At 40.2% G+C, this 25,272-nt stretch overlaps 3 protein-coding genes and 1 pseudogene across 8 annotated transcripts in view; 3 read left to right on the forward strand and 1 right to left on the reverse strand.

Moving 5' to 3' along the window:
- The window catches only part of ttc6 (tetratricopeptide repeat domain 6), a 41,327-nt gene extending 18,486 nt beyond the window's left edge, over positions 1–22,841 (forward strand). For 4 of the 6 annotated variants that reach the window (XM_066669297.1, XM_066669307.1, XM_066669315.1 and 1 more), the window contains 13 exons: positions 414–571; positions 1,753–1,872; positions 2,000–2,173; positions 2,883–3,023; positions 3,152–3,265; positions 3,568–3,687; positions 4,054–4,124; positions 5,636–5,846; positions 8,604–8,756; positions 9,512–9,685; positions 9,826–10,051; positions 12,614–12,767; positions 22,749–22,841. In XM_066669297.1, coding sequence (XP_066525394.1) covers positions 414–571; positions 1,753–1,872; positions 2,000–2,173; positions 2,883–3,023; positions 3,152–3,265; positions 3,568–3,687; positions 4,054–4,124; positions 5,636–5,846; positions 8,604–8,756; positions 9,512–9,685; positions 9,826–10,051; positions 12,614–12,767; positions 22,749–22,758 — 1,826 coding nt within the window. In that variant the 3' untranslated portion in view covers positions 22,759–22,841. Of the gene's footprint in view, positions 1–413; positions 572–1,752; positions 1,873–1,999; positions 2,174–2,882; positions 3,024–3,151; positions 3,266–3,567; positions 3,688–4,053; positions 4,125–5,635; positions 5,847–8,603; positions 8,757–9,511; positions 9,686–9,825; positions 10,052–12,613; positions 12,768–22,748 lie in introns of those variants that run through there. The other 2 variants (XM_066669321.1, XM_066669331.1) reach the window with 2 other exon arrangements.
- Positions 15,707–19,010, forward strand: sstr1a (somatostatin receptor 1a). Its single transcript, XM_066669399.1, has one exon. The coding sequence runs from the start codon at positions 15,900–15,902 to the stop codon at positions 16,992–16,994; it is 1,095 nt and encodes a 364-aa protein (XP_066525496.1). The 5' UTR covers positions 15,707–15,899; the 3' UTR covers positions 16,995–19,010.
- On the reverse strand, positions 19,200–21,142 carry clec14a (C-type lectin domain containing 14A). The gene has a single exon (XM_066669388.1). The coding sequence runs from the start codon at positions 21,074–21,076 to the stop codon at positions 19,970–19,972; it is 1,107 nt and encodes a 368-aa protein (XP_066525485.1). The 5' UTR covers positions 21,077–21,142; the 3' UTR covers positions 19,200–19,969.
- LOC136673697 (uncharacterized) lies at positions 22,762–23,514 on the forward strand (annotated as a pseudogene).
- Positions 23,515–25,272: the final 1,758 nt, after the last annotated feature.

Below are 25,272 nucleotides of genomic sequence, written 5' to 3' on the forward strand. Positions count from 1 at the left end.
GTCACTTTTTTGCCTATATTTTGAATAGTTTAAGAAAAACAGAATCTTATTTTTGCATCATTTTTTCATGTGTCTTTGACATCCCATTTTCTTATACAAGATAATGTTATCTAATAACTAATTAATCCAAAAAATGTTTTAAATGTTTCTGTAAAAGTAAATAACTTGGACTGTTTAACTGGAAAATAAATAATTAAACGGTGGTGTCTGGAACCTTTGAACAGTTCCCCAGTTCTTATGTAAGTAAGGTTCTGGAAGCTCTCCCTGTATTGTATTAAGCTGATTTTTTCTGTGCTATGCTAGTTGCCTGATGGATGCAGAACCAGTGCAAACCTAAACAACACATGGTAAAACATTTTTGTCACAGCACACTGATAAATGTCCTCTGCAATGTTTCCATTGTTTGCCGGTAGCTCTGGGCTCTTCTCTGGTCCAGCAGGCAGCTGTCCAGTCTTTCTTGCGGAACGATGCCAAAGCTATTGCCTGCCTTGTAGAAGCTGCCAGCTCTCACCCCTCTCCTCCCATCCTCATCCTGTTAGGAAAAGTGCAGATGAAGGCTCAGAAGTTCATGGTAAGTTACACATTTTGTAAGGCATCCTGTTTATATCAACAGTCCAAAATTGATTTGACAACACATACTTGCATCCATATCTGATTTTAGGGACTTGTCAGTGGGAGAAAGCATCTTAACAAATTATTGGGTATACAATATTCATCATAAAAATATGTTATACTTATCCAAGTCAAGTATAAACATTGTTCTACCGCAATAAATTTCAAGACCCCATGCACACGGCTGTGTGTGACTGAATGGCACCATTCTTTGCTAAAGCTTTTTCATCCTTTACTAGTTTCTTTATGTTTTCTTTCTAGTTTTCTTTATATGTTTTTAAGGATTTAAACCAAACTGGGATCAACCAAACCAAAGCTGGAGTAGGTTATTTGTCTTAAAAAATTTTGTTATATTTATATTTCTTGAAATACACTTTATATCCCAAAAGAAATAAGTAACTAAAATTGTTTGACTAAACAAATAAAAAGATTTATTTTCTGTATAGGACAACAGGACTGTAAAAAAACCCAGTACAGACATTTCATTCCAAATGAATGGATTTATTGAACGGCTTATCTGTCTACTACATCAACTTTAGAACCTCCCCCATGCACATAAACTGCATACATGCACAAAGAGCGCCTGAAGAGACACAGAAGAAGGTTTTAAAACAGAAAAGACTGGATGAAACCAGAGAACAAACCAGGGGGAACAGGTGTAGCTGTGGTGTGTTCATGTTTTAGGGGTGTGGCAGTGGAACGAGGGCTAAATTTATGGGCTGTGACTTTTTCGCTGGATTTTTTCAAAAACTGGCTTACGCACTGATTTCTACAAAATCACCAACACCTATTCCACCTAATCCTGTCTGAATTTGATTATATTCCATAATTATACACAAAAATTCACAAATTGTACCATTTTCTATAAACCTTTTTTTTTAAGTAAGTAAAGTTGAGAGAGAACCATAAACACAGCTAAATTGTTTACTGTTAGGACTGCTTTGCTGCTTCTTTGTGCTGTGGAGATCAGTGTATTTAAATATATCCACTCCATAATTTGAGTTAGACAAACATTTTGTGGGGGATTCCCCTTTGCCTACATTTAGGATCAGGTTTATGTGGCTTGTGAATCCTTTTTTCTTTTTTTGCAATACCAAAACATTGTGCAGAATATAATATCTGCTCCATTTGTGTCTGTAGGAAGCAGTGGAAAGCTTCAGAAAGGCTCTGACTTTCCTGAGTCCCTCTGAGACATACATCTGTAGTGTGCCTGAGGTGGCTGAGCTCTACTTTCTCAGTGGCATGTGCTACATGGCTCAGGTACTGCTGATATAAGGAATATTCTCATGTATGGACAGCAGAGCACCTCCTACACTAAAATACATCTCATGACTAACCACTACCACTAACCCCTTCTCATATATAACATGGTTTTGCTTGATGCCAGGGAGAAGCATCTTTACTGCCTCAGGCACTGGAAGCTTTCAGCAATGCAGTGAGAATAAATCCCGACTACGCTGATGCATACCACCAGAGAGGCTTGTGCCGCATCCGCCTACAGCATTCCAGGAGTGTGCAGGACTTCAACAGAGCTCTCTCCATCAACCCTAACTTCTTTCAGGTCATTTAAACTTTTTTATAGCTCAGTCATATCTGCTCAAGGAAAAAGGCCATACTGGTTGTCTTATTCTGAGGCATGTGCCTTTGTAACTTTCTTCTAGTGTATTTTTTTTTATTTGGATGACCTTCAAAACCTACTGGTAGATATCACAACAGTTCAGACCCAATGGGTGGTAAGCTCTGTAAGGTATGTGTGTACACACCTGCCATGTTCCCAGTCCACAGAAAAGTAACAAGTCAGACATTTCCTGCTGATCAGTAGTTTGTTGTTTAGCATAACTAGCAAGACCATGATAAATAGTGAATATGTGCTTCCATTTATACAGCATAGTATGATTGATATGAAGTTAGGCTTAAAACAACACTAAAGCTTTTAACAGCAAAACAAGCATATAACTAATGCGGTAAAAAAAGTAATATTTGCAGATTAAGCTTTATTTTGAAGCAGTCACATTTGAGATGAGATGTATAGTAGTGTATCTTCACCGTCAGCTTTGCTGTATATATTTGTATATATTTGGGCACCCCTGCTAAGATTTCAGATTTTACTGGAATTTGCATGAAAAAATGTAAATAGTTCCATGTAGAAGAAATGCTTCCTTTTTTCCATCTTAAGAAATTAGCAAAAATGTGTGTTATTTAAATTCCTTTCAATTGTTAAAAAATGTAATGATAAACAATAAGTACAATGTATTCTTTGAATTTTTTAGGTATACCTAAGCCTTGCTGCCTTTTACGGAACTAAGGGGCGATATTCAAAGGCAATTCTCAACTGTAATGAAGCTATCAGGATCCAGCCAAAAAGTGCCAGGGCCTATTTATACAGAGGGGCTCTCAAATTCCATTCAAAAGTAATACTAACATTTTAAAGCACACTTTATGATGAATTCCCAAACCCTTCCTTATTTGTCATTGAAAACAGAGTAAATACTTTTAATTTTTCATTTATATTTTAACAAAGAATTTTGTTCTGATGTAGGTTTACACAGGGGCAGTGAAGGATTTTACAATGGCCATCAGAATCAACAGTGTCTGCTCTTTTGCTTACTACAACCGTGGTGTGTGTTACCAGAAGCTGCAGGAATATGAACGGGTAATATTTTCTTTGTCTGAACCTACCCCTACCCTGATCATAAGCAGTGATGGAAAATGAAATAATGAATAAATCAATCAATATACTTAATTTAATTATATATATATATATATATATATATATATATATATATATATATATATATATATATATATATATATATATATATATATATATATATATATATATATATATATATAATATAATTGATTAATTCCTGTGTATGTTTATACTTTAGAATTTGTTGTATACAAAGTTTGATGCATATCTTCCTCTCAGAACCCATCCTTTTGCTTTTAAAGGCTCTCCAAGACTATAGCATAGTGCTGCATCTTCCCAGTCAGAAGGAAATCGAGCTCAAAGTGCTGATAAACCGTGCCCTTGTCTATGTGGAGCTTAATGACCACTACAGTGCCCTTCAGGTAAACTGAACTGCAGTTAAGATCCATAAATCAGGTAAGAAATTGCAGTGCTTGCAGTGTTAATGTCCTTCTCAGTGTTATTACTACTACTAATATTAGTAGAGCTATTTTCTCCAGTGAACAGCGCTCTACATCAGTATGAAACAGGGAAGTCAAAATGATATTTGTGCTGTGGTTAGAAGTTTGGCTCAAATATTAATTCAGTTAATTAAACTGAACATATATTTTATAAGGAAAGTCCAGAAACGAAAAATAAAAAATCAATTCCATACTGCAAACACACTTGCAGAGATACGTGTTCATTTTAAACATGGACAAAATTAAGTAATGCAATAATAACAGAATGTCTCTTTTGTTTAAATGGAGGACTTTAAAGCTGCCTCTGTGAAACATCCAGATGCCTCTATCTGCCACTCGCTGGGGGTCTATTATCACAGGTGTGTTCACTCATCACCTTCTATAATGTTCTCTGAATTTGTTGTAGTCAAAAGGCTTTGCATCAGTTCAACTGCACCATTTCTAAATGGAGGCTGTGTGAATCTTAATTAGTCTATTGTCTGCGTGGACTGTCTAACAGTGGTAATTATAGCCTTCTATAAGAATTTCCTAGCTCCAGCCCTGCAGGTCTCCATATTTGGTGTTTTCCTGCTTTAACACTAGATCCAGATCATGAAGAGATTGATATTTACTTTCGATAGGGTAGAAAAACTGCTGTACGAGGAATTTTTTAAGGATTGGAATTAGAAAACACTTTTTTCTCGTTCTCCGTTGTCTCAAACAATCATATGAGTACAGTGACAAGACTATGTAGCCTAAGGCTGTAATATGGCTTACAGATCTGTTGTTTGACAGTTGATTAATCAATGGTGATGTTCTTGTAAACGGTGCATCTTATTGTTCTAATCGAAACGTAATCTGTTCCTAAAAAAAGGGCAAGCACAGCTGTCAGTGTCCATACAGTGTCAGCTACTGATCACCATTTAAAAAGACATAAGCGTTCCAATATGCATAAACAGCAGTTTTAATCAGCCTACAATTAGAATGACTAAAAGCACAGCTCAACACTCACAGCAGGCATGGCATATAATGGGACGTGTTCCTCAATAGCCTGCCTTGAAGGAATTGTTTCATCTGCCTGAATTCATTTCATAGTAAAAAAAAAAAAGGAAGACCTTGAAGCGCTATGAGACCAGGGTAAAAACACAAGCACATCACTGTGATTCTGGGAGAACTGCACAGATGTTCAAATGACTTCCACTAGGCAAGGTCACAGCTGTAGAATATGAGGAATAACTTTTAAAAATACTGTTTTGGTCATACAATAGAGCATTTTATAAGCCAGCACGTGCAATTATACATAGGTACAGCATAAGTGCATTAAGTGAGCATTCAGCCTAAGGCATTGTTCTACTATTTAATTGTAATTTTCTGATGATTAAAATGTAGAACAGTGTGTTATTATATGTATCTTAAGTGGAGTTATAATACCTGCTTCATTAAAAAGGGATTTGGAAATACCATGATAGCAGAATGGCATTAATGATAACAATAGCTACATAATTGCAATTACTGTTCCAAAGGCATTAAGTAAAATTCAGTGTTGACAATTAAAGACAGTGCTGTGCAAAAGTTGCCCTTGATTAATTCACTTCATGTCAAATAAAGTACAAGTTATTCATTTTACAAGGAACAAAAAAAAAACAGTTGCAAATCTAGTAGAAGTTGCTCTTGTTCTCAATGCAATGAACTGGTCAGCCTTAGAGCCCAGACCACAGCATGAATAGCTTTGTATGATTGAAATTTGAAGGTGTGAAAAAATAGCTGAAAACAAATTTTTCAGAATTAATGGATGGAAAGCTGGATTTATTTTTTGTGAAATATTTGTTTTCTTTGCTTAGTAGCCATTTATCTGGTAATAATGACAGTATACTGTCTGTGTATTCTGAAGGTTAGGACAACTGCAAGAAGCAGTGGAGGCATACAGTGAGGCTTTGAGACTTAACCCCTTCCTGTCCGATGCTTATGTTGGACGTGGCACTGTCTTCATGGACTATGGTCATGCCCAGGCCAGCAAACAGGCACAGAGAAATTTTCTTTCTGCCCTGCATCTCAGCCCACAGTGCTACGCTGCACGTATTGGTCTGGCCTACAGCTTGCAGGTACTGGTTTGTGTCAGAGATATACATTGGGTGCTCTCATAAGAATGCAGGGATTTTGTGAGTAGAAGATCCCAGATGAGACTGCAGTATCATCTAATCAGCATTTAATGGCCTAGCCCAAGGTGAGTGGACATGGCCATGCCATGTTAACTCAGCTTTTTAAAAATGAAAGTGCCTTGTTCTGTCACTCACAGAGCCAAGCATGTCTTGACAGCCTTATCTCATTAATTGCAGCTTAATATAAGCCTCAGGAAGCCAGTCTATCTGTGTGAAATATGTCTCTTGTGGGGAAAACTAGAAAACTACTAATTCGGATTTCTGGTGCATATAAGTCTGTGTTCCTTCAGAGTTAATAGCCTAGCACAGAGCATATTTCACTGCTGATTTACTCTGTGTGTTCAGTTTATGCTGCTATTCAGTGAAAGATGTGACTCAAAGGTTGTTGGTCTTTGTGTGAGACAATAGATAATGTGAGCTAATGGAGGTTTGTAACATAGCCTACATGTATGCTGTAGGTTTGATACATTCACATAATTGGCACAGAAAATCATATGTTCTTCATATTAATATGGTTTCTAGGCAGTCCAAGCTAATTGAGTTTGAGCTAGGTTATGTGTTTGATATTAAAACAGTTCTCTATTAAAGCCTAACACAGAAAGTGCAGTGTTAGTATTGTTATTACTGGAAATTAAGCTTTAAGGTGCATCATTATGTACTTATTTAATTTCCCGCATGTTTATGATGTTATAATGCATTTTTCATTCTCTGAACTTGGTTCAAGGCATTTATTTTAGCAATATTTTGAGGTATTTGCAGGCAAATATAAAAGCACAAGAAAGTGAAGCATCATTAGTCAAACTGCCATGGCTTTAGGACACCCCTCTCAGAATCAATATGTTTAATCTCCTTCCTATTAAACTAATATCATCATGAACGACTCGCTTTCCGCACTGTGAACCTCATGAAAAAATTTATTGAAATGTCTCTGTGTGCTTCATCACCCATATGACCCGTCGTGTACAGCCCTTGGGAGGTCGCCCCTTGGAAAATTTTGCAAATGACATTGGCTAGGGTTCACCAGCCATATGCAAAAAGGGACAGCATGGTTGCATGTTTTCATTCCAACCAAGCAGGAGCACACAGTTCACAGTACTGAGAAGAAGTCAGAGCCTGATATTTGTTGTTCTGAGAAAGCTAGTAGCTTCTGTTTTGAGATGAATTGACTGGCTGCCCCAGAGCCCAGACGTTAACATCAATGAATGTATTAGGGGGAACTTTGAGCAAAACAAACAGAAAATGCAAATATCTTCTAAAACTGACCTTTAACATTTCACAATATCCCTTCCTAACTCTTTGAATAACTGAGAGCAAGTCTGCTAAAAATAAAACATGGAATAATGACAAAGTGAAGACATTAAATACTGAATAAAAAAATAATTAAATTATATTTATATATTTAATTGTTGAGTCTCTGTGTACTTTTGTTACATTTGTGTCTTTATTTTTGCCCTGATGTTGAAAAATCAATAACGTAATTAATGGCCTTTTAGACTGACTGATTTTTGCACAGTACAGTAATTAATCGATTGCTTTAAGGCTGTTGCCTATTGATTAATCAGAGGTTTCAGGTAAGCATCAGCTTGGCTGGAATGAAAACCTTCAGCCATACCAGCCTTTTGTGTATTTGACTGGACTGCCTTAACACCTTATGTTATACCTCATATCCAGTGTTCACCATTTTCTTTCTCTATTGATTCTGCACTCCAGATACATACTAAAACATGCCTTTTACACGGCAGCAGAGAAGAATGTACACCTGATCTTTCATTAATAAATATATGTAGCTTTGTCCTATTGAATATTACTGCTCATGAATACAGTCTGGGGGCAGCACAGTGGTGCAGCAGGTAGTGTCGCAGTCACACAGCTCCAGGGACCTGGAGGTTGTGGGTTTGATTCCCGCTCCGGGTCTGTGAGGAGTGTAGTGTGCTCTCCCAGTGTCCGCATGGGTTTCCTCTGGGTGCTTTGGTTTCCTCCCACAGCCCAAAAACACATGTTGGTAGGTGGATTGGCAACTCAAAAAGTGTCCGTAGGTGTGAGTGTGTGAGTGAATGTGTGAGTGTGTGTGTTGCCCTGTGAAGGACTGGCGCCCCCTCCAGGGTGTGTGCCTGCCTTGCGCCCAATGATTCCAGGTAGGCTCTGGACCCACCGCGACCCTGAACTGGATAAGCGGTTACAGATAATGAATGAATGAATGAATACAGTCTGCTAGTAATCTGAGAGTAACACCTGAGCAAATATTAAATATAAACTGAGTACTAAAATATAAACAAGGGCAAAACATTCATTATCTGTAACTGCTTATTCAGCCGAGGGTCGCGGTGTCCCGAGAGTCCGGAGCCTACCCGGAATCACTGGCCACAGGCCGGGATACACCCTGGAGGTGGCACCAGTCCTTCATAAGTTGTCCACAGGGGATATGTTAACGTATTTTCACTTGAAAAAATGTATTCAGCATGGCTGTCCAAACAGTTGCAAAACACATCACCTGTTTCCTGTTTATCCCCAGAGTACAAAGGAAATACATGCGCCTCACACACTGACAGAGATATTTAATTCGTGTGGCCTTTTCACTGAATTAATCTTCGTCCTCATTATCTGTGTTTCCTCTTTGAATGGCAGTGATATCTCAAAGTGCCTGTTGCCCCTCGTGCTGTTATTGATTTTAACTTGCCGATATCCTTTCCCTTGCACCAGGTTTCTGGATTCTTCCAGAGAGCCTGGAATCAGTTCACGGTCGCTGTAGAGGTTAATCCAAAGGGCTGGATTGCCTATGAGGGACGAGCTATTGTCAGTCTGCAGATGGGGAACTCGTGTGCAGCCTTCCAGGACATAAACAATGCTCTGAAGGTGTCTGTGCCAGCAGTGCTTGATCTAATTTTGAAACAGAAAATTGTGTATATATAGTATTTGTTGCTGAGGCACAAAGCTTCTTGTGGTTTGTATTCCATAGTATCCTGTGTTATTTATTAATACCACAAAATAGAATGGTTCAGTCATTCACATTTATATCAATATGTCATTTATTTCTTCAGCCTTTACAATCCTTCTTAGTGCATTTGCAGATTTATTTGAGTATCTGGAGCTTACCAACACTCAGTTAACTCAAATAAAGACAGCCCAGTTTTTTTTTTTGGTTAAGTTAGAAAACGCGGAATAAAATGAGATGTTCTAATTTTGCGCTGCTTCTTATGTACAGTATATAGATTTTAGAATGGTCCTGCCTCCTGCTGTGAGTCTCTCAAGCCACAGCGCTGGATCTGCATTTATATGAGAGCACATAGACAATGTTAAATGGAGGAAAACAAAAAAATGAGCATAGAGAAATAAGAGTACTGTGTAAAAATGTTGAAAATAAGAGTGGAGAAGAAAGAGAACTGAGTGAAAATAGCTAGAGCTTTTGTGCCTCGCTCCTCACTCCTGGGCTGTTGTGTTAAACTGAGCTGTGGCTCATTCTGAACTGAGATATTGAACTGAAATTTTGTAATAAGTCCTGTTTATTCAGTCAGATTTTGAGAACTTATTACTTAAATATTCAAATGCAGAATGTTTACTCTTCTTTATCAAGTTGAATACATTTTCTTAAAGTATATTTGTATCTGCAGTGCCATCCTCACTCAGACCTGCTTCTGACGAATCGAGGTGTGATAAACCTGTTCATGGGAGACAAAGTCAGTGCCATGAGGGACTTTCAGAGAGCCATTTCCCTCAACCCCACAAGTGCTCTGGCTTTCTTCAATGCTGGAAACCTGTTTTTCTACAACAGAGAGTTTGAGCAGGTAAAATTGTGCAGCAGTTGCTATTGTCAAGATGAGGACAGTTGAGAGGTAGAACACTTAGTGCAGCATCAATCACTATGACCCTCTCCTCTCACTTTTCTCTCCTGTGTTTTCTTCATGTGGGTGTATGATTGGCTCAGGCGTGTGAGTACTACAGCCGAGCATTTCACCTTGACCCCAGTGATGAGTCGGCCGTCCTGAACCGAGCCATCACTCACGCTCTTCTGCGCAAAATTCCAGAGTCCTTGCAGGACTTCAGTGAAGCTCTCAGCCTCAACCCTCTCTCAGCTCATGTGTACTTCAACAGAGCCAACCTGTTCTGCTCCCTCAGGAAATACAAAGCCGCAGAGAGGGACTTTACACAAGGTGGGCATTTACAGAATATGCTTCTTTTATTTATTTTTAAAAGGGGAACACATGTATTATTATTTAATCATTTTTATTTTATTTTATATTAATAGTAATTTTCCAGGGCTTAGACGGTGTGTTCATAACAGTTCCATGTAATAGAATCCAGATGTATACAGCATTTTAAAAATTGATATAAGCGAGAATTTCCTTAAACCTGTCCATATGATTAGCCTGAGCAATAATGTAAATGTATATAATTACATTGAACAAGTCTTATGAGAATTGGAATGAATTAATATTACAATAATGTTTTTAAATAATTCAGTTTAGGCAAATTTAGACAATTTTAGAAGTAACCACATGAAAAGGAAAAGATAAATATGAATTAATAACAAAAGAAAATGTTTTGTAAATGATACAGCTATATACTGGGTATTTTTGACTATATAACTGGTCTAAAAACATGTTTAATCCTAAGTTTAGTTCCACAATTTAAAGTAATGATACTCATGATACGCATGACACATTTTATTAAGATAACATAATGTCATATATTATCTGAACACACCTGTATAATTCCTAAAAGTATGAGTCTGTAAATTAGTCCTTGTATGAGTTATTTTAGATCTATAGTGTTTAAACAACACTGGCTACAGCTGTTTTTTAAATCTTATACTTAACAGTTTTTGAGTTAATAAAACATGAACAATATCCATGAGTCTGGCAGACTGATGAACAGAGTGATGATGAAGACATGACACAGCTGTCGTCCCTTGTGTGCTCATCACTTCCATGCACTTTTGTGCACTTATTATTACAGAGATTAGAGGATTAAAGGTGACTATTTCCCTGTGAACATGTTCCGCTCCACACACCAAACCTTCATGAATCAGAACCCTGTGTGACTGCCCCAAACCCAGAAAAGAAAACAAAAATACATTACAGCTCATGTAACCAAGACACTCCTCCTTCTTTTGTATAAAACAAGAGGCTGATGGTTACTATGGTTACAGTGTAAACCCAGTGCTAGTTTTCCACTGCATCTGCTCCAAAACCGCAGGGATCTAAAATTGTGAAAATAAAATCTGCTTTAAATGGCTTTTTTAAATATATTTACTCCTAATATGCAAAAGGTTTATTATTCGGATTATTTATTTGCCTTGTCTGAGGATAAAGAGGAGGCATCTCAGTGAACAGGTGGCGTGGTAGAGAACAAATCTGTTGCTCATGAAATGAATAGTCACTCTCCATTTCAGCATGTTCCATGCATGATTCCTTTGTATGATCAGTTAATAGACTCCAGGTATAGAAATGTTTACACAGTATATGGCAGTGCAATATTCTCATAGATCACCAATTTATTTTTTCCTTTATACCTCAGTTTTTACATATACAAGCACTTTTTAAATCAAACTTCATAGGGAACAGCATTTATAAATGTACTAACTGAGTGGTGGTAATTAATGGAAATGGACGTGGCAAATGGGTTTAAATGGTCCCTCTTGTCCCTTCCTTTGAGCTGAAAAGGACAATGTCCTCCTTTACACTATATTTAGGAAAGTACAGAGGAGATTTTGTTTTTAATAGCTGTTGTATGGTGGAGGCTTCTCATTCATAAGCCTCTGCGTAGTGAATAATGAGAAGTGAAAGTGAATAGATGTATTATGCTGGTGATATTAATTACAGTCTATTTTTCTATCTGAACAATACTAGGGATGTGCCAGTGATAGCTGACAGCTGAGGGTTCATTCCTCTTTGTGTTTCTGAGCAAACTGTGGTTATCATCACTGCTTAAAAATCTCTAATCACTTTCAAGTTTCACTACAGAATGAACATAATTACACTTACATAACTGGATTTAGTGCAGTGTGTTGTGTAAAACATTGACTAAAACAGCATCATATTCCAACAGTACGGTGCAAAACAGAGAGACCACCCCTCATTTATTTCCAGTCAAAATTACCATTATGTAAAAACAATTAGTTTTTTTAAACATCAGGAAACAGCAGAGAACCTCCAAGACTTTGCAAAATTTAAAGCAGCTTTTTTTAAAACTACTGCAAATGGGTTTTTATGTTAAATGTGTTTGTTTATTTAAATCGCTTGCAAACGTCTCTATGTGGTAGCCCAGTAATCTTTGTATTCTTTACCCTCTGCCTGTCGTGCTACAATGAATACTTAGAAGGTAAATCAAAATCACTGGTGAATTCATAAAAGTGAAACCTAGAATCAAATTCTTTATAATGTCTTGTTAATTTGTAAAATGTTGATGTTTATTGACTTTTAATGTAATATTATAGTGGTTTAAATAAAAAGAAAATCCCATGGGTTCCCACAATCAAAGTTATCGTGATTACTCTGTTGTTCTGAAGACATCAGCATCTTCTGCTTCCTTCTTTTTTTGCTTGATTTCCTTTTCTCAGCAAAGGCTTTTTGACTGCTACACATCATTTAACATTCATAGAGTTACAGTTCTTCTCACAGTGCAAAAGTTATCATGATATTGGATTTTTACCTGATCCCTTGTTTATATTTAATAAAAGTAATACTCTGGCTGTATGTGTTTGTGTGTTTTAGCCCTCCAGCTTCAGCCTGATGATGCTCTGCTGTATAAGCTCAGGGCAGATGTGCGCGGACACCTAGGGCTGACTGAACAGGCAATCAGTGACTACAAAACTGCAGTGGAGCTCCAAGATGTTTTGCAGCATCTTCATCTAACAGTCTTTAATGGGTGATTACAGCTTCGTAGGATAGAGCATTCACACTTTACATTTGTGTGGTATTTTTGGTGTTTAGACACATCATAATTGATTTCTTATAGATGCATAAGAAGCGTAGCTTGGTAACGAGTGACTCTGAATCAGTGTGAATAAAGTGTGTGTTCTGTAAACAGAATGTGCTAATGCCATTACACAGAGCATTTGAATTCATTATAAGAGGATGTTTAGACTCCTCATTATTGTTTCAGTTGAATTTGGGTTGTGTTTTCAATGTCAGCAGCAGCTTCTTGACATGTGGCTCTGTTGAAGATGGCATTGACATACGGTTCTATAGAACAATCCTATAGAAGAACCACCTTTGTTTATTAAAGCAGCTTTTGATAGAGTTTTCTTTAGCTTTTTATTTTAGAGAGATACTCCAGTATTTTTCAGCCTAATCACTTAATCAATTACCACAATTTTGACGCTTATTTCTGTTCTTGGAAAAGCATTGAAAATCTAGTTAATATCGGTGGGTATATATATATATCAATGCTTTTCCAAGAACAGGAATAAGCGTCAAAATTGTGTATAATTAGTGCCTGTGATGATTAAATGTACAATACAAATGTGGCAGAAACTATTTTGGGATGCAAAGATAATTGTTCTATGGGTGTGTAACAAAGACAGATTGTACACGACTGTTTAAAATATCAAACGGGTTAAGGATCAGACACAGTGGAAGGGTGAATATAAGGAGGGGAAACATAATGCAGGAGAAGCAACATATAACACCTGAAGAATGCCCTGGCCTCCATCCACCTTAGAGAGAGAGAGAGAGAGAGGATATGAGAAAGAGTGTTAACACAGCCATCTGCTCCTATCACACACAAAGCTGTGATGGCTCTGCCTTCAAGGGCAACTTGAGCTACTCTCTGAATAAAAATGGTGTTATTATGAAATTTCTGACCAGTTCATAAGGATTTATTTTATTTTTTCCTCTAACAAATTAACATATTTTTTCCTTTAAAATGGAGTGTTGTTGTGTTGTAGTTTTACATCACAGTCTTTCCTAAAGGTCTACTGAAATAAATGAAGGACACATTTCAGGATGACGAGCTTTTTAAATAAACTTTGCACATACCCTGTCTGTGTGGGTTTCCTGCAGGTGTTCCGCTTTCCTCCCACTGTCCAAAAACATGTGCTGTAGGTGGATTGACTGTGTATATAAAATATCCATAAAACCATATCCAAAATATATATATATATATATATATATATATATATATATATATATATATATATATATATATGTTTTATGTATAAATGTTATAATATATATATTAATATTTAAATACAATTTGATGTATTCTGTAAACATGGTACTTTTCCCTTTCCAGTCCATAATCTAAATAAACCCAGCTCACTGGTGTACAGCATACACTATTAATAATCCTTTAAAATGAAGAGTAACTTACTGTCAGCTCGGCTTCCAGTCAAGTGCATATTGTTGCTGTCTAATGAAAAACATATATCTCCCAAAATAGTAACTGTAGGAGAAATAGTAACTGCAGGAAAAGAAATAACATTCTTAAATTTCAGTGAAAATCAGTGTAAAAGATTTCATGTTTTTCATTGAACAGTGACAATATACAGCCGTCAGAAAATTTGTCACTGTGTTGCTACCTTTTGCTGTCTCTGGTGGGACCCTCAAGGGTACATATTTGTACCTTTAATTAGGGAACATAATTGTTCATTTATTCATTCATTATCTGTAACTGCTTATCCAGTTCAGGGTCGCGGGGGGTCCAGAGCCTACCTGGAATCATTGGGCGCAAGGCAGGAATACACCCTGGAGGGGGCGCCAGTCCTTCACAGGGCAACACAGACACACATTCACTCACACACTCAAACCTACGGACACTTTCATACGCCACCATCAAGACCCACAACAGCCTATAAACTCCAGCTGTATTATAAACAGCATTAGAGACATAGTCTATTTTGCTCTGCAGATATTGTGGCCATAGCTTCACCCACAGTCCCATCCACCATCACTGACTCCACTTCATGTAAACAAACCTCAGAAGTCTGTTTTTGCTCTCTCACTTTACTTATTTCTACAGTCTTCACACTTTAACATTTAGATGACGCATGTAGTGAATTAATGTTTAATTTGAAACCACGTTAATTTTTTTTTTTTCATATACTTTCTGGAGAGATTGCAGGGAACTCTGGGATTGTTATTTTGGAACTGATAAATTAGAAGTGGATGTGAGCTTCCAGGAGACTCAGTAAAACAATAACAAACCGTCATTAAAGGAAAGTGTTACTGTAAATGATGCCAGGAATTGTTTGGAGTAGGTGTAATGTTTATGGGTGTAAACATATTTCAGTCTTAAAGGCAAGTCTCAAAGTGGTGGGGGTTTGTGGGTTATGGGACCATACAAACGTTGTAGGAGTGAATGTATAAAGACCAGGAGAAATGTAGGTTACGCAGCCCCTTTTTCCTGACCACAGAAGCTCCAGCAGGACACTGAAACTTCCTTGTTGTGTTTTGATATGGTGCCAGGTATAAACAAGGATCCTGCAGCAGAAACTCACTTCAAATCAGAGACAGGAGCCCTGGGTCTGCTTAGTACTTGGGGAGTTTCTGATTGTCCTTAGTAAAGGTGGCATGTCTTCAAAGGGATCCAGCCCCACAGTTTGAAGGACTACATTCTGCAACATTAACAGTCTGTGAGGGGAAGTTAAACACTGCTGGCTGTTAGTGCTGTTATTAAAGAGCAGGTGATGCACATCATTAGTCGTGACAGGTGATGTGACGTGAGGGGACAGAGGGAGATAGAGAGAGAGAGAGAGAGAGAGAGAGAGAGAGTGAGTTTATCGAGTCCCAAAGCCACGTCACTTTGCAGCGTGTGACGTTGCGTCTGTAAATGTAAGTCGAGCGGCTGTTTGCTGGAGTAACTCTCCATGGTGCTAAAACGCATCCCACGCTGCAGAGCCGAGGAAGAGGAGGAGGAGGACGACGAGGACTATAATGACGACGATTACGATGATGCTTCTGCATCTACTGCGCCTGGGGGGCTTCAGTCCGAGCCAGACGGAAATGATCTGAGGTCCCTCGGCTGCCGTTTGACCCGGAGAGCGCACGCAGGGTCAGCATGCTGGCCAACGGCTCGCTCCAGAGCGCGGAGGACGCCGCCTTTCTGAACGCGTCCGGCAACGAGACGCACGGCGAGTCCCAGGGCAGCGCCATTCTCATCTCCTTCGTTTACTCGGTGGTCTGCCTGGTGGGACTCTGCGGCAACTCCATGGTCATCTACGTCATCTTCCGATACGCCAAGATGAAGACGGCCACCAACATCTACATCCTGAACTTGGCCATCGCGGACGAGCTGCTGATGCTGAGCGTGCCGTTCCTGGTCACCTCCTCCCTGCTGCACCACTGGCCCTTCGGCTCGTTCCTCTGCCGCCTGGTGCTGAGCGTGGACGCCATCAACATGTTCACCAGCATCTACTGCCTGACCGTGCTGAGCGTGGACCGCTACGTCGCCGTGGTGCACCCGATCAAAGCCGCGCGCTACCGGAGACCCACCGTGGCCAAGATGGTCAACTTCGGCGTGTGGACTTTCTCCATCCTGGTCATCCTGCCCATCATCGTCTTCTCCACGTCCACGCCGAACTCGGACGGCTCGGTGGCGTGTAACATGCAGATGCCCGAGCCGCAGCGCCGGTGGATGGCCGTCTTCGTGGTCTACGCCTTCCTCATGGGCTTCCTTTTCCCGGTGGTCGCCATCTGTCTGTGCTACGTGCTGATCATCGTCAAGCTGCGCGTGGTGGCGCTGAAGGCGGGCTGGCAGCAGCGCAAGAAGTCGGAGCGCAAGATCACGCTGATGGTGATGATGGTGGTCACGGTGTTCGTCATCTGCTGGATGCCCTTCCACATCGTGCAGCTGGTCAACGTGTTCGTGGAGCGCCACGACGCCACGCTCAGTCAGCTCGCCGTGGTGCTGGGCTACGCCAACAGCTGCGCCAACCCCATCCTCTACGGCTTTCTCTCGGACAACTTCAAGCGCTCCTTCCAGAGGATCCTGTGCCTGCGCTGGATGGACAGCGCCGCCGAGGAGCCCATCGACTACTACGCCACGGCGCTGAAGAGCCGCGGTTACAGCGTGGACGAGTTCCAGCCGGACAATATGGAGTCAGACAGTGCCTACAGGAACGGGACCTGTACCTCCAGGACTACCACACTATAGCGTCGGCCCGGAGTGCCCCACTGACTCCGACACAGCCACAACACTCCTGTACTTACTTTAATTTATCACACGTGCGTGTGTGTCTGTGTGTGTGTATGAGCGCACGAGCGCGTCTTTTCCTGCATGTGTGTGTGTGTGTGCGCGCGTATGTGTGTGTGTAGGCGAATTCCACTGTTGTATGTTGCATCAGTCTTAAAATGTTTGCCAACTCTAGATTTTCTGAATCTGATTTATACTGTTTATATGGAAGAGGTAACTGTGAGACAGAGCGTGAGGAAGAGGAGAGGTGTCAGACAGAGACGTGTCAGAGGAGCTGATTCAGTCAGGAGTCTAACAGTGAAGAGGAGTCTGTTAGATGAGAGGAGTCAGTTAGAGGAGTCAAACAGTGAAGAGGAGTCAGTAAGACTCCTTTAGAAGTTGGCTAAAGTGATCAGGCTGGCAGAGGAGTCAAAGAAGATACGAGTCAGTTAAAAGAGTCAAATAGAGGAGAGGAGTCAGGTGGGGTAGAGGAGTCAGCGGACTCAGGCTGGCAGAGGGGTCAGGTACAGCAGAGGAGAAGAGAGGAGTCAGTTAGAGGAGTCAAACAATAGAGAGGAGTCAAACAGAGGAGGGGAGTCCGTTAGAGGAGTCAGTGAGATGAGTCAAACGGAGGAGAGGAGGCAGTTAGAGGACTCAGGCTGGCAGATGGTTTGGGTAGAACAGAGGACTTGGTTAGAGTGTTCAAATGGAGGAGGTGAGTCAGTTGGAAGAGAGGAGGCCAGGCTCGCAGAGGAGTCAGAGGGAAGAGACAGTTACAGGAGTCAGAAAGAAATGAGGAGTCAGTTAGATGAGTGAGAGGAGAGGCGTCAGGCTGCCAGAGGTGGAAAAATCTCCTTTTTCTGGCAGCTGTTTGTCCAAAACATGGCTCGGTATCTCAAAATAATGACTTAGCTTGTCAGAGTGTTTACCCACTGTGTGGAAACGCAACAAAATATTGGCCGGCTTTATCAGTATCCTAGAATAATCATTTACTATCACAGAGTACTGACCTACTCATCTCAAAATAATGAATCAGTGCCTCATAACAATAGCTTACCTCACAATAACCTGTGAGTATCTAATAATAAAAAATATATCTATTGTATGTCAGGGTGTCATATCTCACACTCATGTTTAGAATGCCAAAATAACATAATAACAAAATATTGATAAACACGTAGAATACTAATCCCATGATTAGGTTTCTCAGACTGGGGAAACAAATCTCAGAATATGGACAGTCACAGTCCTATCTGAATATCTCTTAACGATTCTTGAAATGTAACTATACTTCTGAGTATTTTAAGAAAATAATGAATTAATATTTCGAAAGTATTAATCCAACGCCATGATAAATGACAAAACTTTTGTTTGAAACCTTCTGTTTGTTTGGGAGAAATAAGAAACGACATTGTCTTTTTCTTTGGGAGAAAACACATCATTGTTTTGAGAAACGAAGTCAGCACTGAGACCGACTGCTGCCAGAAACAAAGGAGCAGGATGAAGGAAACAAGCTCAGGCAGGAACAGCCTTCCATAGGTTTGAGTGCTAAACTGAAGCTGAGAATGTGTTAGGATGGGAGTTATGAAAACGCCTGGCCTAGATTTTCAGTAAAGCACATCGTTCTGTGTGGGAACACAACAGACCAGTTTTCCCATTTCTGTGACGCTGAAACAAATCTGCAGAGGATTTCGACTAGAAGACAGATGTCGAATCATTAGAAATAGGCTGCAATTATTTCAGGACAGTCTCTGACTGACAGTTCTCAGCCCCTCTGTTTTTACGAGTCACTTTTGTAAACATGCTGCCAAAAACGTTACAAACAAAAAGCCATCTGGGGGGTGGGGTGTTAACTTCTACATATTTATTATAAACCACTTGAAGGAGGGTAGGCAAACTAATGAGGACATGAGACTAGTGCTGTAGCCTGTGAACTGTGATGTTCTGTTTAGTGCTGTGGTGTTCATTTTCTTGCCTACTGTGCATTAAAGCAAATGCGTGCAGGAAAATGAGTGTTCCTCATGTGCCGTGTTTGATCAGGTGGGCCTCTTCTTTCACGTCTATACACTAAGGAATATGTTTCTGCAGAACGCATTATTCAAAACTTATTTTAATCTGCAAAAGACTTTATAACTTGTTGCTATTTTTAATAGAACACAATACACAAGTAAATATATGGACTTTTTTTTAATAATACTTTTTGAATGAACACATCCAGATTTTTATTACCATCGTAAATGACATCTGTGCTGTATTTGTTTCCACATTCTCTAGTCCATTACAGACTTCAGTGTTTACAAATGAACACATTACTGTTTGAGATCAAAAGAGAATCCCGGCGCACAATTACAGCTCAGATACAAAGTTAGATGTTTAAGTCTGTACAAAATAATATTACTCTCCAGTATATAAACTTCTCATCCAATTCAGACTAAAATATGACAAGAATAATTATTCCAGACTACAATTCATACGGCAAGAAATGTGCGATCAATGGTAAGCGTACTGTGCTCCCAGAGTCTGAGATCATTAGTAAAGCAGTTTTTGTATTTGTTTTTCATTACAAACAATCACCAAGTTATTCGTTCAGATCCTCCTCTGTTAAAGAAACTCTTTGGTATGTGGTTTGTCCCCCTTTTGCTTTAGTATCAATGTGCACTTGAGCTGCATTATATCCACAAGCTTGTGCCAAAGCCTCTGACGAGTCAGGTCAGATCCTCCAGAGAGTCGTCTAAACAGCCCTGGCCTTTTCAAACAAAGACCACCTTTCCAAAACCTTCTGTTATTTATTTCCAGCTGTACATGAAAACAAACCCAGAGTTCCAGTGTGGTCGCAGACTTATGCCGTCCATTGTGCTTTTACTGTCACTGAGCCACAGAACACTGCCTGTGTCGTTGAATTGTACATTTCCACCAAGGTCCTCACTTTCGATTCACTTTCTCTTTACAGAGAACAATTACAGTACAGAGTCTGATCCATTCAGGGCCATTGATTCCTTAGAGGCCTCTGCCTTGGCCTGTTTCCTTGCGCGTCTATTTAGGCAACACTTGATGATGCCCGCAATGATCACGACCAGCACCACGAAGATCAGCAAAGCTATAATCAAAGGGACGATGATATTCAGTGGATCTTCTGTCTTTCCCACAGTGTGAGCACTGCTCTCAGTTGTACTGTGTGGTTGAGATGTCGTGTCCGGTAAATCACTATTGCTGGCCTCGACAGTGGGTTGGATTTCTGTTTCCTTGCAGTTTTCTGGACCCTCAGTTTTACCTCCTGGACACTGGCAAACATAAGAGCCCTCTGTATTCTTACAATTATGTGTGCAATTATGGGACATTTCACATTCATTTACATCCACACACAGTTGAAGTGCATTCTTTTTGTAGCCCTTTTTACAGTTTTGGCAGAGATGTGATATGCTTGCATTTTTGTTGCCCTTTAGCATCCATTGTTTTGTGCTCTTTGAACAAATCAGTGTGAAATTGCTCTTGTCTTTACAAATGACTTGAAGAGTGTCAGGATTGTCCAGTCCCTGCATGGTGACATCAGACTCATGTATGTTTGCCTTAGGGCAATTCCTCTCCTCACTCTGTATGTTACGTCTGCAGATAAAAGGATGTTTTTTCTTGCAGCTCTCAGAGTCTAACTGCCAGCTTTCCACCTCAGAGCCACGGAACACCACTGAGAGTAGCCCACACAGAACAAATGTGCAAGTTTTTTCAGGTTCATTTTTCCAGGTAAAATTTTTAAATTCATTGCTAGCTTTCTCAATCCAGGAGAACCCCCTGAGTGGGTATGTGCTATCAACACATGCTGAAGAGTCTTTCCTCAAACCAATCCAAAAGGAAGTTACACCTTGTGTTTCCTTGTCTGCAACTGCATTCATCATCTTTGAAATTTCCTCGTGGTTGTCCATGTAAGTCAAAAAACTTTCAGTAGACTTACAGTAGGTCACAGCATCTTCAAAAGATAAATTGTTCAAGTGTACAGTGTAGGAAGAATCAGAGATGCTAAAAACAATGTTCAGAAAGTTCAGAAAAAAGAATCCAGTGTGGTAATCCATGTTTCTGTCGTGTGCCTCGTGTCCGTCAGCAGTGCCTCTCTGTCTGCCTCCTGGCTCTCACTGTCTGAGAGTTTGTGGCCATCTAGTTTTTTATGAACTTTCTTAGCTAAGCTGTGAGGTCCCTCCCAAGACAACAAGCACAGGAAGTGTGCTGGTCCTTGATAAGAGCCCCACTTCCTCTAGGGTGGTGTTGCTAGCAAAGCAAAACAATAGAAACTCTGAAAGGAATTAGCTACTCACATTACCAAAGCCTTTTCAACCCGCTTCCACAGACAAACTCCCACAGCAGTGATGGATGAAGCAAGTGAGACAGAATGGCAGGGAAAATAATGTACCCATGCCCAGGTCAGATAACAAGTGACTTCAGCAATTAACGCCCAAAACCTCCCTGAAATCTCATGTTTCATTTGATACAGTTTCACCTTTGCCACTTTACTTAAAAGTATATTCTTAAGAGGCAGCAAAAGGTGTATGATTCTGAGACCTCTGTTTGTGAACACTGTATTCACACAGACGAGCTCTCAGTGAAGCAGCCCTCCTTCATGTTCTTAACGGATCTATACCTAGATGAACTAAGCACAGAATGGTCAACAGAGGAAGAAACATTGCTCTGTTCACTTGGGAAAACTCCACAGTAGCAACTTAGAACAGCCTGCATCTCACACTCAACACTAATGGTTTCAAACAAGTGCTGATTGATTTCTAGAGGTGTGTGAAATGCTTTCTCTTGGGAGTGTTAGTTGTGTTACATATCCAGCAGCTGCTTTACCATTCTGTTGTTCTCTGTGATAGAGCACCAGATGCTTCCCTGAGGAAATGCCCTTGAATGGTAGGAAGTGATATCACAATTAAAGTGCCTGATTCTTGACGGGTACGTTGGGGCTGTGATACAAGCAAGGGAAATGGAATTATGCATGGCAGGAAAAAGAGTCACCAGAATAACAACAAACTGATCTCATGGCGAATTAGTCAGGCTCTCTCTGCGGGACAAGAACAATAATCAAACTATACAGTTGTTCATACTACCTTGTAGTTTTACAATGTTGAAGGGCGAGCATAGAGTTCAAAACTTTTCATCATTTTGCACAATACATTGTGGATCTGTAATAAACACACTGGGGGTTGGGTGTGTACAGTAGCTGGAATAACTGGTCTTGATATTTGTTCTCCCCAGTTAGTCCTTCCCTGGCAATGCTTGATTCTTGTCAGAGAAATTAATTTATTATGTTAAATTAAATACATTTTCTTGGGCAGCACGGTGGTGCAGCAGGTAGTGTTGCAGTCACACAGCTCCAGGGACCTGGAAGGTGTTGGCTTCAATCCCACTCCGGGTGACTGTCTGTGAGGAGTGTGGTGTGTTCTCCTTGTGTCCAGGTGGGTTTCCTCCGGGTGCTCCGGTTTCCTCCCACAGTACAAAAACACATATTGGTAGGTGGATTTGTGACTCAAAAGTGTACATAAGTGTGTGTATGTGTGTTGCCATATGACTGGTGTCCCCTCCAGGGTGGGTTCCTGCCTTGTGCCCAGTGATTCCAGGTAGGCTCTGGACCCAACATGACCCTGAACTGGATAAACAGTTACAAACAATGAGTGAATATTATTTACTAACCCAAACCAGCACTGAAACTATATATGTCTCATGTCTAATGCTTTCCTTCCCACCTTCTTCCAGTCGCACCTAATCATGTCTGACTGACATTTCTTCTTGGATGACAGCTCACCACCTGAAGCTCAATCCTAGCAAGACTGAGTTGCTTTTCATCCCTGGAACGGCCGGTCCTCACCAAGATCTTGTTATCGCATTTGAGAACTCCTCAATTGTTCCATCTGGAGATACATGGAGCCTTGGTGTGATTCTGGATGACCAGCTATCATTCGCAACCCACATCACAAACCTGACTCTCTCATGCAGATTCCTACTGTACAACACCCGGAGGATCCGACCCTTTCTTTCTCAGGATGCTGCCCAAATGCTTGTCCAGTCTCTAGTCATTTCAAGGCTTGACTACTTCAACTCACTCATGGCTGGTCTTCCTCTGTGGGCCATCAGGCCCCTTCAGCTGATCCAGAATCCAGCTGCACGGCTTGACTTCAATCTTCCATAGTTCACCCACGTCACTCCACTGCTGCACTCTCTTCACTGGCTTCCTGTAGCTGCCTGCATCAGGTTTAAAACTCTGATGCTTGCCTACAAAGCCATGAATGGACCAGCCCCTACCCATCTTATGGTCAAGAGTCAAACTGCCCCTCAAGCCCTTCAAGCTTCAGGTAGAGCTCGACTTGACCTGTCATCCCTAAAGTCACATGAACGACTAGTGTCAAGACACTTCCAAATGGCGGAACAAACTTCAACTGGCTGTGCGCACAGCAGACTCTATTGTGGTCTTCAAACACAGACTGAAGACCTATCTCTTTGTCACCCACTCCTTTCTTTCTAGGTATGAGCACTGACTAGATTGTATTGTGTATTGCACTTAATATTCTTTGTTCTTTCTAGGTATCATCACTGGCCCTTGTTCTGACAAGCGTCTGAGCTGAGAGGGAATTTGGACCCTAACCTATTTGTACTATCTACGATACACATTCTGTCTGAACACTATGCACATTTCTGAGTCGCTCTGGATTAGAGCGTCTGTTAAATGCTGTAAATGTAAATGGAAATAACTTGAATAGAGTGTTGATAATGGTAAAATAGTATCTGAAACAGAAGATTGGGTACTGTTTTGTATTAAAAATATCTGCATGTGAATTGGAGGTTGTGGGTTTGATTCCCGCTCCGGGTGAATATCTGTGAGGAGTTGGTGTGTTCTCCCCGTATCCGCGTGGGTTTCCTCCGGGTGCTCCGGTTTCCTCCCACAGTCCGTTGGTAGGTGGATTGGCGACTCAAAAAGTGTCTGTAGGTGTGAGTGTGTGAGTGAATGTGTGTGTGTCTGTGTTGCCCTGTGAAGGACTGGCGCCCCCTCAAGGGTGTATTCCCGCCTTGCGGTAGGCTCTGGACCCCCGCGACCCTGAATTGGATAAGCGTTTACAGATAATGAATGAATGATTAGTTTTATCACAAATTATCATTAAACACGGTCTAAGGCATCAAGCAGCATATTATTGCTGTCCAACTAAAACCATCTTATCTCCATTCTTTTCAATTTATAATTTACTGACATATAAGGAGATTTACTTAACGGCAATTTTTGAGGAGCAAAATAATTGAGGTCACTGATCTTCGTACTAAAGATATGTATATACCTATGATGAGTTGATGAGCCCTTTATGAGCGTAATTATATGACAAATGTATAATTTGAATATACAAACATAATGTTAGCATAAACATTATCATAAACATTACTTTACAAAATAAACTACTGTTGTTCCATTTACTTCAAAAGTTCTCCATTGTGATATATTCTTTATAAAAGGTTACGTATGACTTCTCCAGTCCTCATCTTAACCTGAATCTAATGTGAAGCACTTTACCCCTGAGGTGAAATAATGTGGTTGTCAGAACTGTCATTAGGGTAATAAAATTGTGTTAAAGGAACACTAGTACAGGTTGGTGAGTCATCACAATTATTTTGAAGCTGTCAATTTAAGGTAAAAATATTCCTTAAATATTATTTGCATTGTTCGTTTAATACAAGAATATAAAGATTTGGAGTAGACTTTTTAGACTCCAGACCTACACGACTTAGCACACAGACTGTGTCCATGTGTCATGACTAAGCTGACCAGGCTTTTCCTCCTACACATCTCAACATGAGGTACTGACATCACTCATTATAGAGTCAGACAGCAGGGTAGCTCCTACTCCATTACTAACCATACACTTATTAGCATTACTGCTAGCCATACCCCAATTAGCTCCATTGATAATCAGAAACAAGTGCTAGTGCCATGTTATAGTACATCTGTCCCGCTCCACACAATACCAGGTATTAGTGTCACTGACATCATGTAATCAGCCTACAATTATTTTTACAAGATGTTTATTTAATTATTAATTGTTATGACTGTAGGAGGTAGAACTAATCTGCTATAAACTGTTAGTGAAACAGTAAAAATTTCTGCCATCAAAAAACTGCTGGTGAACACTCCAATACCATGCATATGAAATCAAGACTTCATAAAAAATAGAAAATAGATTTAAATTAAAATAATGGTGGCACTGTGGCACAACAGGTAGTGTTTGCAGCTCCAGGG

The sequence above is a fragment of the Hoplias malabaricus genome, chromosome 1 (assembly GCF_029633855.1).
Source record: "Hoplias malabaricus isolate fHopMal1 chromosome 1, fHopMal1.hap1, whole genome shotgun sequence".
Taxonomy (NCBI): Eukaryota; Metazoa; Chordata; class Actinopteri; order Characiformes; family Erythrinidae; genus Hoplias; species Hoplias malabaricus.

Excerpts from the sequence above, each read along its gene's own strand:
- clec14a (XM_066669388.1), bottom strand. The coding sequence starts at position 21,076 with ATGGATTACCACACTGGATTCTTTTTTCTGAACTTTCTGAACATTGTT.
- sstr1a (XM_066669399.1), top strand. The coding sequence starts at position 15,900 with ATGCTGGCCAACGGCTCGCTCCAGAGCGCGGAGGACGCCGCCTTTCTG.